This window comes from Cetorhinus maximus, chromosome 10 (assembly GCF_964194155.1).
Source record: "Cetorhinus maximus chromosome 10, sCetMax3.hap1.1, whole genome shotgun sequence".
NCBI lineage: Eukaryota > Metazoa > Chordata > Chondrichthyes > Lamniformes > Cetorhinidae > Cetorhinus > Cetorhinus maximus.
Window position 1 is genome coordinate 28,396,278 of NC_135888.1, and position 18,146 is coordinate 28,414,423.

Below are 18,146 nucleotides of genomic sequence, written 5' to 3' on the forward strand. Positions count from 1 at the left end.
TAATGCCAACAGTGTGGGTTCATTTCCTGGTTGAGGTCAGCTTGGGGTTTGCCTCCTTGCCCAGCCCCTGTGAGTGGAAGGCAATGGTAAGCCACCAATGTGAAAACCTGCTAAGAAAACAGCTCAGAATGAAGCATCGGCAGGCAATAAGACAGAGCACATGTGAATGAATGAATATTACACAAAATTGTGTATACTTTTTATCTTCTTCAAACAGTAAATTAGCTGTTTTATGGTGAGCTGTGATTAGTACGTTGGTCAGGACTTTTGCCAAACAAAATTTTCAACCTCAATGTTACTTTTTGGTGCTTTCACATCATTGCGCTCATCCAGCTTGAATGACACTGGAGAACTCACACTGAGAAACTTTAATGGGAAATATTTAACAAAACAAATTCCACATACAATGCTTAGACTCTGTTCCACTTTAATTAGTCTTCAAAGCAGCTTGGGATATGATTGCATCACCCCATTGTGAGTTGGGACCCAGTTGAGCTAGTCAGATTGAAGGGTCTGTAACGATAAGGCAATCAAGCCTCACCCAATAGGAATGCTGGGTCAAGAAATCTTTCTTTTTGACAGATTGTGCAAATACCATGTACAGATACCATAAACATTTATCTTTCAATTGTAACTTGTTTAGTTTATTATTTAATTAATTATTAATTATTTATTTATTGTAAGCTTATTTATTGTAAATCTTACATTTCTTTATAATTAATTATTAATTTGTTTATTGGAAATTTTAAGAGATGCAGAAGCTCCTGAGGTGTGAATGGGTGTAAGTCTTACTTCTCTCTGCAGGGAATACATTAGAAAATGCTAGTTAGAAGGAATACATTAGAAGAAACTGGAGTGAAGATTTAAGTGGATGGTATCACACTGGAACAAGTAGATAAATTTGTATGTTTAGGACAAATGATAATAGAAGATGGCAGATGGGATGCAGAAGTTAGAAGGAGGATGGAAATAGACAGAAGCAATTTTGCAAAGATGAAGGATGTGCTAACAACAAAAAATTCAAATCTTGTAACAAGGAAAAAACTCCTAAGATGCTGCATTCTATCCACTTTCCTGTATGCCTCAGAAACCTCAACAATAAGTAAAGATCTGTGGAAGAAAATCGAGGCCTTTGAGATGCGGGTGCTAAGATGTATGCTAAAAGTTTCATAGGACAAATGAAGGGGTACTTGAAATAGAAAAAGCAAAATAAATTCTAAGAAGAGATGCCCAGAAAAGAAAAGGTCAGTATTTCGGCCATTTAATCAGAGCTGAAAAGCTACAGAGATCTCTTCTAGAGGGCAAAGTGGAGGGCAGCAGAAAGTGGGGTTAACTTAGGCACATTTGGATGATGGATGTCAGAGTGGTTGCAGATGAACTACAGTGAATGTGTGAGGATGGCACAAGACAGACAAGTGTGACGTGCCATGACAACAGATCTCCTCATAGGAGTAGCTACAGCCAGCAGCAGCAGCAGCAGGGAAGGTGTCCCTTGCAGTGACACAGCCGGCATCAGAGTTCTGGCATGTAGCTGCAAGCTGCAATGTGTCACTCCAGCTTTGGATATACGTTGTTCTGTGCCCATAGCTCATGCAAAGCAGAAGATCCCTTGGTGTGGCGGAATTTGCCATTCTGTTAGCACAGCCTGGGTGTTGTGCTCCAAACCTCCCATTCTAACAGCAAAATCAAGTAGCTGGGAGTGGAAATTGGAAGTCCTATTCCACCCCTAACTGGCCTGCCTCTAATTTAAAGATTGTGCCCATTTCTTCTCGATTCCCCCACAGCAGGAAATAGTTTCTCTGTAACCATCACATTAAATCTATCGACCATTTCAATCACCCCCATTAGATCACCCCTCAACTGTCTAACTTCAGGAAAATACTTTTTTTTTTGCAAAAATATACTTTATTCACAAAATATCTTCAATAACATTTCAAACCATTTCAAAATCACCAACGCAAAAATACCATCAGGTTCAACTTTTACAACGTGTATCACGAAATCCATTGATACAAAAAATGAATATTACAATCATTTGCAGACATTCATTTTGAGCTGTACAGCCCAAGGGGATTTAAACAGTTCCCAGTCCCTCTGTGCACTGTGGCAGAAAGGTCTTAGGCAGCGACCCTTCCCCATTGCGCCTTTGCGGCGGCTGCCCCAAGCTTTAGTGCGTCCCTCAGCACGTAGTCCTGGACTTTGGGATGTGCCAGTCTACAACACTCGGTCGGGGACAACTCTTTGCGCTGGAAGACCAACAAGTTTCGGGCAGACTAAAGAGCGTCTTTCACCGAGTTGATGATCCTCCAGCTGCAGTTGATGTTTGTCTCGGTGTGCGTCCCTGGGAACAGCCCGTAGAGCACAGAGTCCTGTGTCACAGCACTGCTCGGGACAAACCTCGACAGAAACCACTGCATCTCTCTCCAGACCTTCTTTGCAAAGGCACAATCCACCAGGAGGTGAACAACGGTCTCTTCCCCACCACAGCCACTTCGAGGGCAACGTGCAGAGGGGGTGAGACTCCTGGCGTGTAGGAAGGATCTGACAGGGAGGGCCTTTCTCACCACCAGCCAAGCTACGTCTTGGTGCTTGTTAGAAAGTTCTGGCGATGAGGCATTCTGCCAAATGACTTTGACAGTCTGCTCAGGGAACCATCCCACAGGATCCACCCTCTCCTTTTCCCACAGGGCTTCTAAGACGTTACGTGCCGACCACTGCCTGATGGACTTGTGGTCAAAAGTGTTTCTGTGCATAAATTTTTCCACAAGGGACAGGTGGTACAACACAGTCCAACTACTTGGAGCGTTCCGCGGCAGCGTGGCCAGACCCATCCTTCGCAACACCGGGGACAGGTAGAACCTCAGCACATAGTGACACTTGGTGTTTGCATACTGAGGGCTTCAGGAAAATACTTTTTTTTTTGCAAAAATATACTTTATTCATAAAATATCTTCAATCACATTCCAAACCATTTCAAAAACACCATTACAAGGGTACAATCCAGGTTAAACTTTTACAAAATGTATCACCAGGTGCATCAGTACAAACAATATTACAATCATTTACAGCCTTTCATTTTGAGCTGTACAGCCCGAGGGGCTCTAAACAGTTCCCAGTCTCTCGGTGCGCTGTGGCAGAAAGGTCTTAGACAGCGACCCTTCCCCATTGCGCCTTTGCGGCAGCTGCCCCAAGCTTTAGCCCAGTGGCTTCAGGAAAATACATACCAAGTCTATGCAGCCAATTCTTTTAATTTATCCCTTTAGGCCTTGATACAGTCTGGTGCTAATGTGCTGTACCCCTATCAAGGATAATATATCCTTTCTAAGGTGTGGTGCTCAAAACTAAGGGCAATACTCCAGATGGGATTTGACCAGGACTCTGCACAACTCAGCATTCCTGTCCCTTCCCTTTGAAATTCCTCTTACCTGCTATTTTGTACACCCACCCAAATCTGCATTCCAAGTCACTCGAATGCCAAACCGCAGAAAGTTAGGTGCAAATAGGTTACTTCAATTTCCATCTAACCATTCGGATCTGAACTACTGCTACAAATGCACCAGGGCTGTGCAAAGCATCTTGGTGACACATGGCTCTTCCAGGAGATTCCCTTCATTAAAATGGTGACAATTCACTTTACTGTCCAAAAACAATGTTGGTGAATTTTCTTTGGAAAAGTATACTTTATTCATAAAATATCTGAAAGAACATTACAAAACATTTCTAAATGACCATCACAAAAAGTGTAGTCTTATTCAACTTTTGCACATGGATCACAAGGTGCTTCAATACAATCAATGAATATTACAGTCATTTCAATATGGTCATTACAGTCAAACGGTGCAATGGTATTGGAGTTATTGACATACATCATGTTGCACTCTGCGGTGCTTCAATACAATTATGATACCTTTAGTGTTCACTACATACATTTATTGTGAGTTGTACAGCCCGAGGGGTCTATACCTTTCCCAGCCCCTCGGTGCACTATGGCAGAAAGGTCTTAGAAAGCGACCTTGGTGATGCTGCAAACACTTGACAAACAAAAAGGAAAAAGACATGCATTGATACAGTGCTTTTCATGACCACCAGACTCTCAGCACACTTCACAGTTGTTTAAGTGCTTTCAAAGTGTAGTCACCCTTGTAATGTAGGAAATATGGCAGCCAATTTGTGCACAGATTCCACAAACAGCAACATGATAATGACCACTGATGATCTATTCCTGTGAAAAATTTATTAATTTTGCTTCCAATCTCCACCCCTCCATCATTTTCACATGGTCCATCTCTGACACTTCCCTTCCCTTCCTTGACCTCTCTGTCTCAATTTCTGGTGATAGACTGTTCACCAATGTCCATTACAAGCCTACCGACTCCCACAGCTACCTCAACTACAGCTCCTCACACCCCGCTTCCTGTAAGGACTCCATCCCATTCTCTCAGTTCCTTCGCCTCCGTCGCATCTGTTCTGATGATGCTACCTTCAAAAACAGTTCCTCTGACATGTCCTCCTTCTTCCTTAACCGAGGTTTTCCACCCACGGCGGTTGACAGGGGCCTCAACCGTGTCCGGCCCATCTCCCGCGCATCTGCCCTCACGCCTTCTCCTCCCTCCCAGAAACATGATAGGGTCCCCCTTGTCCTCACTTATCACCCCACCAGCCTTCACATTCAAAGGATCATCCTCCGCCATTTCTGCCAACTCCAGCATGATGCCACCACCAAACACATCTTCCCTTCACCCCCCCTGGCGGCATTCCGTAGGGATCGTTCCCTCCGTGACACCCTGGTCCACTCCTCCATCACCCACTACTCCTCAACCCCCACCTACGGCACCTCCCCATGCATATGCAAAATATGCAACACCTGCCCCTTCACTTCCTCTCTCCTCACCGTCCAAGGGCCCAAACACTCCTTTCAAGTGAAGCTGCATTTCACCTGCATTTCCTCCAACTTAGTCTACTGCATTCGTTGCTCCCAATGCATTTCCTCTACATTGGAGAGACCAAACGCAGACTGGGCGACCGCTTTGCAGAACACCTTCGGTCTGTCTGCAAGAATGACCCAAACCTCCCTGTCGCTTACCATTTTAACACTGCACCCTGTTCTCTTGCCCACATGTCTGTCCTTGGCTTGCTGCATTGTTCCAGTGAAGCCCAACGCAAACTGGAGGAACAGCACCTCATCTTCCGACTAGGCACTTTACAGCCTTCCGGACTGAATATTGAGTTCAACAACTTTAGATCTTGAACTCCCTCCTCCATCCCCACTCCCTTTCCGTTTCTTCCCCCTCCCTTTTGTTTTTTCCAATAATTTATATAGATTTTTCTTTTCCCACCTATTTCCATTATTTTTAAATCTGTACCTTTTATGCCCTTGTAGTCTTATTTCACCCCGCCCCCACTAGAGCTATCTGTACCTTGCGTGTCCTGCTATCCATTCTTAATTAGCACATTCTTTTAGATAATATCACCACCTTCAACACCTCTTTGATCCTTTTGTCTGTGACATCTTTTGATTATCTGCTCCTATCACTGCTTGCTTATCCCTACAACCTCCCCCCACCACACCCCCACCCCCCACCTTAAACCAGCTTATATTTCACCCCTCTCCTATTTTTACTTAGTTCTGTTGAAGGGTCATGAGGACTCGAAACGTCAAATTTGTTCTTCTCCGCTGATACCGCCAGACCTGCTGAGTTTTTCCAGGTATTTCTGCTTTTGTTTTGGATTTCCAGCATCCGCAGTTTTTTGTTTTTATTCCTGTGATGTTGATTGAGGGTGAAGTATTTGTCTGGGGTGGGGGAGGGGTAACTTTCCTGCTGTTCTTTATGGTAGTGTCATGTTACATCCATTCAGGCAGGCAGAACCGGTCCTCGACTTTAACGCCTCACCCAAAAACTGAAGCAGCGACAGTGCAGCACTCCCTCAGCACTGCACTGAAATGTCAGCCTTGATGTTTGCGCTCACGCCCTGGAGTGAGACTTGAACTTTTGTGGCTCAGGGGCAAGAGTTTTACCAACCGAGCCATGAATGATCGGAGTTTGCTAAGTTGCACTTTACCCGCGGGTAGGGGCCTGTTCTTTGTAACATTAGTCACTTAGTGACGTAGCAACAGATGGGGCAGGTCCTGTACAGGAACAACGGTGCCCCCGCTATACACGAAGCCATCTCAGTGGCTGCAACAACATGCACTCTCCCGCGCTCTACACATGCAGAACCGGCGCGTCCTGGTGAGCCGCTGTCTCCTGGCAACAGCCTCGGCCACGTCATTTCCGCGCGGAATGACAGCAGATGAAATTGACAAGTGCAGCTCAGAGAGAGAGAGAGGCACACACACACACACACAGAGAGAGACAGGGAGAGGGGCTGGAGGGGGGCGGGCCGGCTGTAGCTCACTGGGTGATCAATACCACACTCAGACACCCACCCCCGCAGGGGTGTTTGCGGGAGACCCGCAATGAGACTCCCCGGCCATTCTCCCGGCAGCGGCTCCCTTTGCGGAACAAGCAGCCAGATGCAAAGAGAGAGAGTTGAGTGAAGCTGAGGAGCTGCGGTGTTCACTGTCCCTGAATCCCATCCAGCGTGGGCGCCTTCCCCGCCCGGGGAGATCCCGCAAACCAGCCGAACTGGCTGCACGCAGTCACATCTCTTGTTGGAAGTCTCCGGCGTTGCTGAACCATGTCCACCGACCTCGAACGGATGTCCCTCAACTCCTCGGCTAACTCCATGGTTTCGGGCACTGCATCCAGCGGGCGATCCTTGTCGTCCAACGTGAGGAAGCTGCACAACGCTCTGAATGTCTTGCTGAACGACTGCGAGAGGGAGCAGTTCATCCACTGCCTGAATGTCTATCACTCCAAGAGGAACGTCTTCGACCTGGTGCAGACTCTGAAAGTTATCCTCAACAGCCAGAACAAGAGGCAGCTGCTGCCCATGCTGCGGCTCGTCATCCCCAGGTCGGACCAGTTGCTCTTCGACCAGTACACCTCGGAGGGGCTCTACCTGAAAACTGACCTGCTCCCCAGCGGGCTGAGCAGCGACAGCAAAGAGCTTCGCTCTGCCGCTCCCAGTCACCTCCACGTAAGTGCGACCCTTTTGTGTTCCACAAAGACCACTTTAATGTGGGGGAAGCGCGCGGAAACAGGTTAAAACTCCTAATTCACAAGCGCCAACCACTTTCTACCTGGCAGTAAGTGTAAATCCAGTGTTTACCTGCACTGCTGTTCCGACCAGTATTTATACTTGGCTTAAGTGCACTAATTAATAAATAAATGAATGGAATTAAATACCGTGTTGAATATTTTAGAGTAAAACAGGAGGCTGAAGATCAGTTGATTTTTTACTGATAACATTTGTATTTCCAATTCTACTTCTCATAACCTCTCGGTGTGCACAGTCACCGCACATTGTTCTGAACTGTTTTGAACATTTGTAGCACTTAATGCGAATCACCCTCTCCAGGAAGCCCCGCTCTAATCCCAGCTATTGTTCACACACGTATTATTTCATTAATGCTCTAATAGCGTTCACTCTCGACCCTGATATTCCAAACAAGCAATGTTCTCACAAAATATAGAAGCAAAATACTGCGGTGTGCTGAAAATATGTTCGACTAGCGCAGTGGGTTCTCAGGTGCTGACTGGCTGATATCAGACAGTCGTCCTAAAGCTTTTGGTAAAATTAAAAATAATAATCTCGAAGTGTTTAATTTGGTGAATCCCATACAAACAACAGGCGGAGCCACATGGATGGGAGACGTTGACAAGAAGTTGTGTTCACTGCAGTTAAACATTCAGCTTAAGCAGTTAATGCAATAGGGAATCAAGAAGGAAATATTTGTTCAAATAGGGGGTATGGTCATTGGGCTCTGACTAGTGTCTAGTAATATCTCGGGCGCGGGGGGCAGTTGCCAATATTGTCACTCGGTATTTGACCCCTTGAGCCCAAGGTTCAGGATTAGTCCCTGGTCCGTGAGGAAGATTTTTTTTTATTTTCATGAATTCTCAAAGAAAGGCCCTTGGTGACCTTAGATATTGCTGGGGCGTCTTCCGTGTCAGTTACACGCCGAGCAAGAATTCATTCCAAACACCGTCAGTCTCTTCAGCGCCTCAGAATCTGCCCGAGTATATTTTTTTGGAATGGTATTAGCAATTGTACCAAACAGCTCGTTGCCGGGTTTGGGGGGTTGCTGGTAGATTGGGTGTCTAAAATCAAAGACATCAGATCAACTGAGGAAATTGATGGGACACCCGTGAAGATTCTGTGGCGAGAATCATTTGCGATGTGTCCAAAGACGTTTCACATCATGTTAAAATGACGGAAAAGAACAGCACCCGTTTATTAGATTGGACCGTTAGAGTTTAGGTTTTTTTCCCTACTACATTTATTTTGTCCTCTTAAAATATGTATTGGGGAGTGGAATACCAGAGGTTTGGCTTGGCTCATCTTACCATTCATATGTGACTAGTAGATTATGACTTGCATTACGACTATAGACTGGGTACCAATTCACTTAAAGTATATCGAGGTTGTTTTGTCCATTTATACAGAAGACGTGCGCGGTGGGAAGGGATGCACTTGCTGTAAATACGCGAGAGACTTAGCAATGAAAAATGTAATTGGACCAAAACAACTTGTACCCTCAATATCAGCTCTCTGCTGTAATGAGTGTACACTTACTGAACTGACAGAACACATGCAGGTTTGATATTAGTACATCTGGACTGTACAGTGCCTAGTGAATTCTTAGCTTTGACCTGTGTACTGTATCTTCAGTAACATTGGCAGTTTGTGTCACAGGAATTGGTAAGCAATTATCAATCGTATGTGTTATATGTTTGTAACAAATTCTGAAAAATACGTTTAAACTACTGCAACTTCATGAGGACGTTTTCATGGTTATTGTGGTCTGAAGTTTGAGTTAATCTCACGGAGAAATAGAATCAGGGAAGTATCTCTACAGCTACAAAATATCACAGTGGAGGTAGAAAAATGTCTGAACTCCAGTCCCCATCCTTATTAGGTATTGTATATATTGCTCCTGAGCCAATAGGTGGAGTATTGTTCAGGACCAAACTACATGACCGAAGCAGGGTAAGATGGGTCCAGGCACCAAGTGGCATTCAGAAGTGTCAGATCCTCTTTGTTCCCAGTCCCAGAAGGCAAGAGACCCAGGATCAAAACGATATAAATGTGCACAATAAATAAATCAAAGGATAGGGACGTAGCACTTAGGAGCAGGAGTAGGCCTTTTGGGCTCACTTACTTATTCATTGTACTAATAACGTTCTCCTTTTGGATTAGTGCACTATCCTTTTCTCCTACAGACATTGGCTTTTAATCCAGCTCCAACTGATGGAAAGAAATCCACCCCCCCCCCCCCCCCCCCCCACCCCCCCGCCCCCCCCCCACCGCCTGCTTGTTATAATCTGTCTCGATGAAATGAATCTGAGCAATTTCAGGAGCTTAGGGTGCAAATTGACTAATTTGGCACAGGACCATTAATAAATTGGTAGTCTCCCTAAAAAAAAACCCAAAGAAAGGATGGAAGGGAGAGAATCTTCTGAGCTTGGATTCATGGCATGTTGCTTCAGCAATCTGAAGAGAGCTATTCCCTATACTTAATACACACTAGAGCTGATCTTTGAGGGCTCCATTTAGAAACTAGGTGCGAAAGACGAAGGCATTTTTTATTTCTCAACACAAATTAGGAAAATAATGCTTGTAGTTTGTTAGTCAGAATCATTGACTGAATGAAACCTCATTGTTAATAATCTGTGAAGTGATGGAAATTATTATATTAATAATAGGTGAGCATTTAACATGTTTGCATGCCAATTCTCTGTTCATTTTTTAATGGAGGCATTAATGTGTTTAAAGCAAACAGGTTATCACATCCAATAAATAGGAGCAAGAGGAATGTCCCCTAAGTAAGTTAGGCTTTGGTCTGCTTTTTATCATCAATCATCACTTATAGACTTCAATTGTCGGTTAATTTTCAGTTACAAGTGGGAAACTGCTACCAATATCAACTAACTAGTGAAATATTTTCCAGTGAGATATGTAAGCAGAAAACCTGCTGCAATGATAAATATCAACTGTTCAATTACTAATTCTTTTTTGAGAAATGAAAGCTTTGGAAAGCAATCAGCTATCTAGGAAAAAAATGATAGATTCTCAAATGAAGGAACACGAACATGTTAATCTTCCCCTCCCCTCTTCTCCATGGACCCAAAAATCTTGCATTTTACACAGCCCTTTTTATGACCTTAGGATGTCCCAAAGCAGCACTCTACAGCCACTGAAGTACCCTTGAAGTATTTTCATTGTTGTAATATAGGGGAACAGGGCAGGCAACTTGTGCACAGCAAGATCCCACTGCAGTGCAATAATGACCCAGTAACCTATTTTAGCAATTTTAGTTGTGGGGTAAATATTGGCTAGGACACCAAGAAAACTTCACTGCACTTCTTCCACTATTGCCATAGAACCTTTCACATCCACCTGAGAGGGCAAATGAGACCTCAGTTTAACATCCCATCTGGAGTTGGCATCTCTGACAACGTAGCAGTCCTTCAGTACTTTATTGAAGTGTCACACTAGATTTTATGTTCCAATCTCTGGAGTGGGACTTGAACCCACAACCACCTGACTTGCTGGCAAAATAATGCTACTACTGAGCCAAGGTGGAGGATGCTCACTTACTGGCAATATCTGCAATAGAGAATGGATGAGGTGAATAAAGATGAAAAAGATATATTCAGAAGCAGATAATGGGGCATTTGTGAGATTGAGGCAACTGGCCCATTTGATTCTTTAAGAAATTGATTGAAATATAATGTAAGAAGTATTTGAAAAAATATTGAGACCAAAACTACATTATATTACCCTTAAAATGAAGGCTTCTCTCAAAATAAAACACTTATGAAAGTGAGCACCTTTGTAGCTCTTGAATGTGCAAAGGTTCAGGTGTAAAGTTGACTGTACATATGTTAACTTTGGGTAAATACTGCACTTTGGATTAGGCAAAAGAATATCAGTGTGCCAATATTTCTGTCTGATGACATTCAACACAAAGTTGAAGGAATTTTTAAAATAAATATTTGTTACTAACTTTGAAATCTAATTAATGACATTACATTCAACTTGAATATTTTATGTTTAAGAAGCACATTTAAGAGGTATTTAGATATTCACTTGTATTGCCATAGCCTCCAGGGCTGTGGGCCAAGCGCTGGAACATGGGATTAGTGTAGTCAGATCTTTTTGACTGGCACAGACACGATGGGCTGAATGGCCTCCTTCTGTGCTGTAAACGCCTATGAATCTATGTTAACAGTACAAGTTAGCTCTTCCAACAAGATATTTGAGAATATGTTATATAATGTGTTGTGTATTTCCTATCTGTCCTTTATTGTATTTTTCTTTTGCAGTTTACATGTTACTATTATTTCCATTGGATTGTCTCTCTGCAATTATTTGTTTGTTTCTTCCCTCAGACATTAGACTCCAAAGTTTCCAGACCAGTGCAAGTAAATTTCAGCACTGATCAACAGACAGCACCTTTCTACCAAAGCTTGGTGATGAAAGAAAATTATGGAGAGATCAGGCAGGTGGCACTGAAAAGAAACAAAACAAATGAAGGTTTGGGTTTCAGCATCCGAGGAGGAGCTGAGCATGGAGTTGGGATCTATGTGTCGCTTGTTGAACAAAACTCATTGGCTGAAAAAGAGGGACTTCGAGTAGGAGATCAGATCTTGCGAGTGAATGACAAGGTGTTTGATAAGGTCACCCATGGGGAAGCTGTTATGGTAAGTCTTCCAATTGAAATAATAACATGTACTGACATGAGTTCAACAAACAATGCTGATTAATCCTTTCCTGCTTTTGTAACACCAACTCTGATTAAAAAATATTCAGTCCTTATTTTTTTTATCAAAGCTGGAAGAATTCATATGTAAAATCGAATAAACTCCAGTTTCCAATTTAAGAGTGAAATTCATTGAAACATGGTGGATACAATATCTGGATCAGAATAGCTGTTGTACAAGCAGAGATTACATCTATATCAGCTGAACCGCTGGATTGAGTTCTAATTACAACATTGTTGGAGTGAAGAGTTCTTCAAGGACTGCCAGTTTATATAACACATGCTTGTGAACACATTGTATTATGATAAAACAAAATCACACAATGAATTATTTGCATAATAATACATTTGCTTTATGGTAGTGACACACACATGAGCAAATTTATAATTGGGGAGGTATTGAATATAAAATTTAGATCGCTCGTGAGAACGACTTAACTCTCAAAGGCTGAAATCCCAAATGAAATCAACAAAAATTATGCATTAATTGTGTACATAATTTTCATGCAATTATTGAGTTAGCATGATTTTTGGGACTAGCTAGGTGGACTGCAGAGCCCTTTCTGATCTTATACTTTTTATGATTCTATTTTATATAATTACTAATGTCAGCTGTTCAGAAACTTTAGACTTTAGAAATTGTGATTGCAATCATTCCCAGGTTAAAGTGACCATCTCCCCATAATATTAACACAATTGTAAACCATTCATTTGGAGACACTAATTTTCTTAGATTCAAAAGTCAATAACTGGCTTGAAAATTAGCTGAACTCACTCTATTTTTATCCAATCAAGGCTGTTTGCCAGCTAAAATCTGATGCTTTACTTAGTGCTGATTGCTTCTGTTGTTTTGAGACAGACCGTAGCTCTTATATAATCTTTAACTGAAGAAACTAGAATAAAAGATCATAACCTCACCTTTGTTAGCCAAGGCGTTGAATATAAGAGTTGGAAAGTTATGCTGGAACTGTATAAAATACCTGTTAGACCACAGCTAGAGAACTATGTGCACTTCTGGTCACTGCACTGCAGATAAGATTTGATTACAGCAAAGAGGGTGCCGAGAAAATCCATGAGGTTGTTGTCAGGATTGGAGAATTTTAGCTATGAGGAAAGATTAGTTTGGCCATGGTTGTTTTCTTTGGAACAGAGGAGGCTGAGGGGAAATCTAACCGAAATGGAAAAAATTATTAAGGGTCTAAATAGAATGGATAGAAAGATCCTATTCCCCTTTACTGAGTAATCCATACTATATATTTAGGGTAAATACTTGGATGTGCACTTGAAGTGTCCTAACCTACAAGTGTACGAACTAAGAGCTGGAAAGTAGGATTAGGCTAACTTGCTACTTATGAGCTGATGCAGACACTAAGGGCCGAATGGCCTTGTTCCATGCTGTAAATTTCTATGATTCTATGAACCTTTTAGTGAAAAAAATATTAAAGTAACATTTCCTATTTTATTGTGGCAGTTTAAACATGTATGAAATAGGAATACGTCAGCGGAACAAGATACAATCAATAAAGCCATTGAAGCATTATAAGTTCTCAAAATTATATTATTGAATGTACACTCCATCTGCTGCAGCATAACATTTTGCTATGCATTTTTAAATAATAGCTTTGTGAGCTTTTTTTCTGGTTTATTTTCTCCCCACCTTCTGTGCTGAAGCCATTAGCTGCTTAACCAGGGCATATGCCATCCTGACATACCTTGTCTAAGTGCCCATCATTCATAAGTGGGTCTCATTCTATCTCTATTGTACAACACCTCCAGCAGCCTTTGCTGCATAGTGGTTCAGACTCAGAACCCTAATGACATTTCCATCCCTAAAGCAGGGCACTGAGACCAATTACATACAAATTAGGAGCAGGAGTAGGTCACTTGGCCCCTTGAGCCTGCTCCGCCAGTCAATAAGATCATGGGCTGATCTGAATGTAACCTCAACCCCAGATTCCTGCCTACCCCCGATAATCTTTCACCCCCTTCTTAATCAAGAATTTATCTAGCTCTGCTTTAATAATATCCAAAGACTCTGCTTCCACGTATTTGGGGAAGTTATTAGGAACACAGGATGCCCCATTAACCCTGACCAGATAACAGTGAATCTGTAAGGGAAAAAGTTCTGAGAATTCTCAGACCTGACAACATCCATGCAGACTGACTGTAATATATTGAAAATCAGTGACTGAAAAAATCCACTACAAAAAAATCTTTGTTTTACTAATGTCGCAGCTAGCTGGAAGCGACAGTTTGTCTTTTTATTTTTGTTATTTGAGAATAGATCAGAGGACCAGCGATGTTGGGGGTAGGGGGGGTGGCGGCAGTGGTGGAATGGGGCTTTTATCCTTCAGTGATTCTTTTCCATTAATGTTTTGGAAAGTCTACACTGAGCAAGATTTGAAAATGGCGGGAGAAAAAAATATTGATGTCATTTTAATTACTGAATTCTAAATTCATTTTTGTTGTAATAAAAGTATTAACTTCATTCAGGTGAAGGCAACTTAAGCCATCCCGTTATCAACGATGAATAGTTTGATCTATTTATTCAGAACCAATGGTATCACTCCCGACTGACTCTGGACACAATAAATTATATCTCTTTTGGGCCAGGCTTTTTGACTTGTATTTCAAAGTCATGCCATATATTGTTGAATATTAAAATAAAAATGAATGATTTGAGGTCAGTCAAGGATGAAGCTCCTAGAATTCTTGATAGAAATACAATTTGGAAATGACTGAAGTTAAAGGCTAAATAAGTATGAAACTAATGACAGTAACTAATGAGTGTATGTTTATTTAACCATGAACTGAAGTTGAGTTGTGGTACATTTCACATCCTTGTTCATTAATAGAGTTTGAGTCTGCATTAAGCTACTTGCAACAACAATAGCTTAGATTCATAGAGCACCTTTAGCATAGAAAAATGTTTCAATGCACTTCCCAGTGAGATGAAGAAAATAAGCACAAAGTTAAAAGAGATCAATTAGTAGGAATAACCAAATATTTGGCCGGAGCCTGTGGGTTTTGAGGGAAGTCTAAAAGGAGGAGCATAAGGTAGAGAGGGAGAAGGCTTTAGGAATAAAATTCTAGAGAGTGGGACTGAGTTGGTTGAAAGAACAGTTGCCAATGGTGGGATGATGGCGAGGAGGATGCACAAGAGATTAGAGCCAGAGGAACAGTGAAATTGGGGGAAATATTCTAGGGCTGGAGGACTTTAAAGAGATAGGAGGATAGAGGCCATGAAGAAAATTAAACACAGGGGTCAGGTAAGAGTCTTAAGTCTGTGGCACTAAGAGCCAAAGTAGACAGAAAAAAAGAAAAAAATTAAGCATTTATACATGTCTTTATGGCCAATAGGACATCACAAAATAACTACAGCTAATGACATAGTTTTGAGGCATTGTCATTATTGTCAAGTAGGAAACGTATACTGTAAGATCCCATAAACAGCATTGTGAGGTTGGTTGAAGAACAAACATTCTGCAGGATGCCAGAGAAAACCTGCTATTCTTCTAAAAAGTGTCAAATGTTCTTTTACATTCACCAGAGAGGGCAGAAAGTATACCAGTTTAACACCTTATCCAAAAGATGACATTTCCAACATAACCACCTTCCCTAGGTTTTATTCTTACTTGACTTTTCTGCAGCAGTTTACTGGTCCATTTCGGAAGACAGTTAAGAGTTAACCACATTGCTGTGGGTCTGGAGTCACAAATAGGCCAGACCAGGTAAGGATGGTGAAATTCCTGGCCTGAAGGGCACTAATGAACCAGACTGAGTAATTGAATTTAAATTTTCCCAGCTGCTATGTGATGTAGAGTATTAGCATTGTCCTCTGGGTTACTAGTCCAGTGATATTACCATTCTGCTACCATCGCTTTATTCAATTAATAACATAAATTTGGCATGAACATCCTTGTAACACAGTGGCATTTAAGATTGAGTTTGATCTTGGCTGTCAAATTTCAACACTTTGATCCATTTGTGTGTTTCCTTTTTTTTTGACCAAAGCCATGAAAAAAAAATCAGGATTATGTCAATTTATGTTAAAATATTATCATAAATTTCGATGCTGAGCTTGATTATCAGCCAGCTGTGGAACTCAAAATTTGTGAAGTTTTCATTGTATTTCATGTGCCTTGTGAATTTTTCCCCCTTTTGATGCTATCATTGACAATGTAGGCGAGATTTCAGTGCTTACAAATGGAGCGGGTTTTGCCTTAGGTTTGTTTCATCCCCAGTGTGGCTAGACAGTGCAGTTTGCCTGGCAGCCATGATTCAGTAGCTAGCACACTCACCTCTGAGCCTAAAGGTTGTGAGTTCAAGTCCCACACTAGGGGCAGAATTTTACGGCCCCGTTTCGGCGGGGGCGGGGCCGGCGCCATAAAATGCGGCAAGACATTCTAGACATCATTGGCTTCGGCGGGAAGGTAAAATCCCTCTGCCGTAAAATTTCACCCCAGGGACCTGAGCATTAAAATCAAGCCTGTCATTCCAGTGCTGCAATGTTGGTCTTTTGAATGCGCTATTAAAATCCATCGTATTCTCAGGTGGGTGTAAAAGGTCCGGTGGTATTATTTCAAAGAAGTGCAGGAGAATTATACCTGGTATTCTGGCCAATATTTATTCCTCAATTAATGTCACAAAACAGATTATCTGGTCATTATAATGTTGTTGTTTGTGGGAACTTGCTATGTGCAAATTGGCTGTTGCATGTTTTACATTACAACAGTGATTACTTGTCAAAATGTACTTAATTGGCTGTGAGGCATCTTTGGACACCCTGAGGTTGTGAAAATTAAAAAAAAACTTCTTAACTAGCCTCCATCTCCAGTATGGTTAAGCAACTTGCATCGTAGAAATCCTCATATACTGTTACAACAATTAGGTTCAATTTGCGGCTTCAGAAACAATCTATCTGCAGTATCAATGGGGACTTCCATTTTCTCGCATCATCCCAGTTTCTGAGTCAAATTGCTATCAGGGTCACATTAAACTGAACTATAAATGCCCTTGGATTGGGGATGTATGATCACAACATATTCTGGCTAACAATGATCTCTCAAACACCATCACCAAAAGTAGATTAACTTCTTATTCATCTCATAGCTGTGTGTGAGAACTTACTGTAATTATACTAGATTCTACATGTCCCTACTTAACAATAAACACTGTGCTTAAAAACAAATTGGAGTCAACAGTCCTCTCATGGCCCTAAACATGACACCTGCAAAGGGAGAAATCATAGCAGGGGCCATTTGCAGAGCCTGGGTGCATTCCCAGTGCATCCCACTCCCCAACAGGGAGCACTTCTGGCACCTCAGGCATGCAGCTCTGCTCCTACTTCAAAGGGCAGCAGTCAGAAGTCCCCTGGGTGCGGCGGTAGTGCTGCAGGGCAAAGCCTTAAATCCCCTTTAAATAAAGTTGTGTCTCTAAATATCTTTGGGTTCCTCCCAGGACCTCTGCAGATCCTTTGGTCTAATGAATGTCTTGGTGCAAGTTCCAATACAACTTATTTTTTGATGCTTCTCAGTGAGTCACCCTCCAAAGCAAAGTCGGAGAAAAGTGAGATGAGAAGCTAGGAACATCCATCATGTCTCATTTACTTTGTTAAACTGGACTATTATCTGGTACAGGCACTGGCCCAATTACTTAAAACTGGGGAAGACCGAGAAACCCTAGGGCAATGTTAGTGGAGAACTAATGCAATGGGTCTCTATCCCCATTCCTTATTACCTGTGCATGGGAACTAATCATCCCTCAGATGCAATGAAGGGGAAAACCTACCCTATTCATCGTGTGTGAAACACTTTAAAGGATGCTAATAAGGAACTATATACATGCACATCCTTTTAGAGTGATAGGATAATACTATATGCAACACTTAGGAGGGAATTTTAACCCCCAAAATGGTCAGGTTTGGGTCAAGTGGGATGCTAAGATGTTAAAAATCTGAATCTTGGTCACAACCCACCTCCAACCTGTTCACTTTCAGTTTTAACAGAGGCAGAATGGGGGTTGGGAAATCAACTATTGTAATGAGGCTGCGTATCTCATATTTAATCATCGTTTTAAATTTAACCTGGCAGGGCAAGTTTTCCAGGCCTTGGGAAACCCTAGGTCTAGAGGGAAGCAAGGACTGCTAGGTCTTTCCACTTACCTGTTGGATCCAATTTATCTGTTTCACAAACCATCCGTGATTGCAGAGACCCTTCTGTCACTGAACACAGTTGCCCCTTATTTGTTCTACCAAAACCATTCATAAATTTGAACA

General features: G+C 42.1%; 1 protein-coding gene across 1 annotated transcript in view; it reads left to right on the forward strand.

The window, feature by feature from the left end:
- The first annotated feature begins 6,313 nt into the window (after nt 1-6,313).
- The window catches only part of whrna (whirlin a), a 199,360-nt gene continuing 187,527 nt past the window's right edge, over nt 6,314-18,146 (forward strand). The window contains exons 1-2 of the mRNA XM_078551285.1: nt 6,314-7,080; nt 11,499-11,810. Of these exons, the coding sequence (XP_078407411.1) occupies nt 6,679-7,080; nt 11,499-11,810 (714 nt within the window). The 5' untranslated portion in view covers nt 6,314-6,678. The remainder of the gene's footprint in view (nt 7,081-11,498; nt 11,811-18,146) is intronic.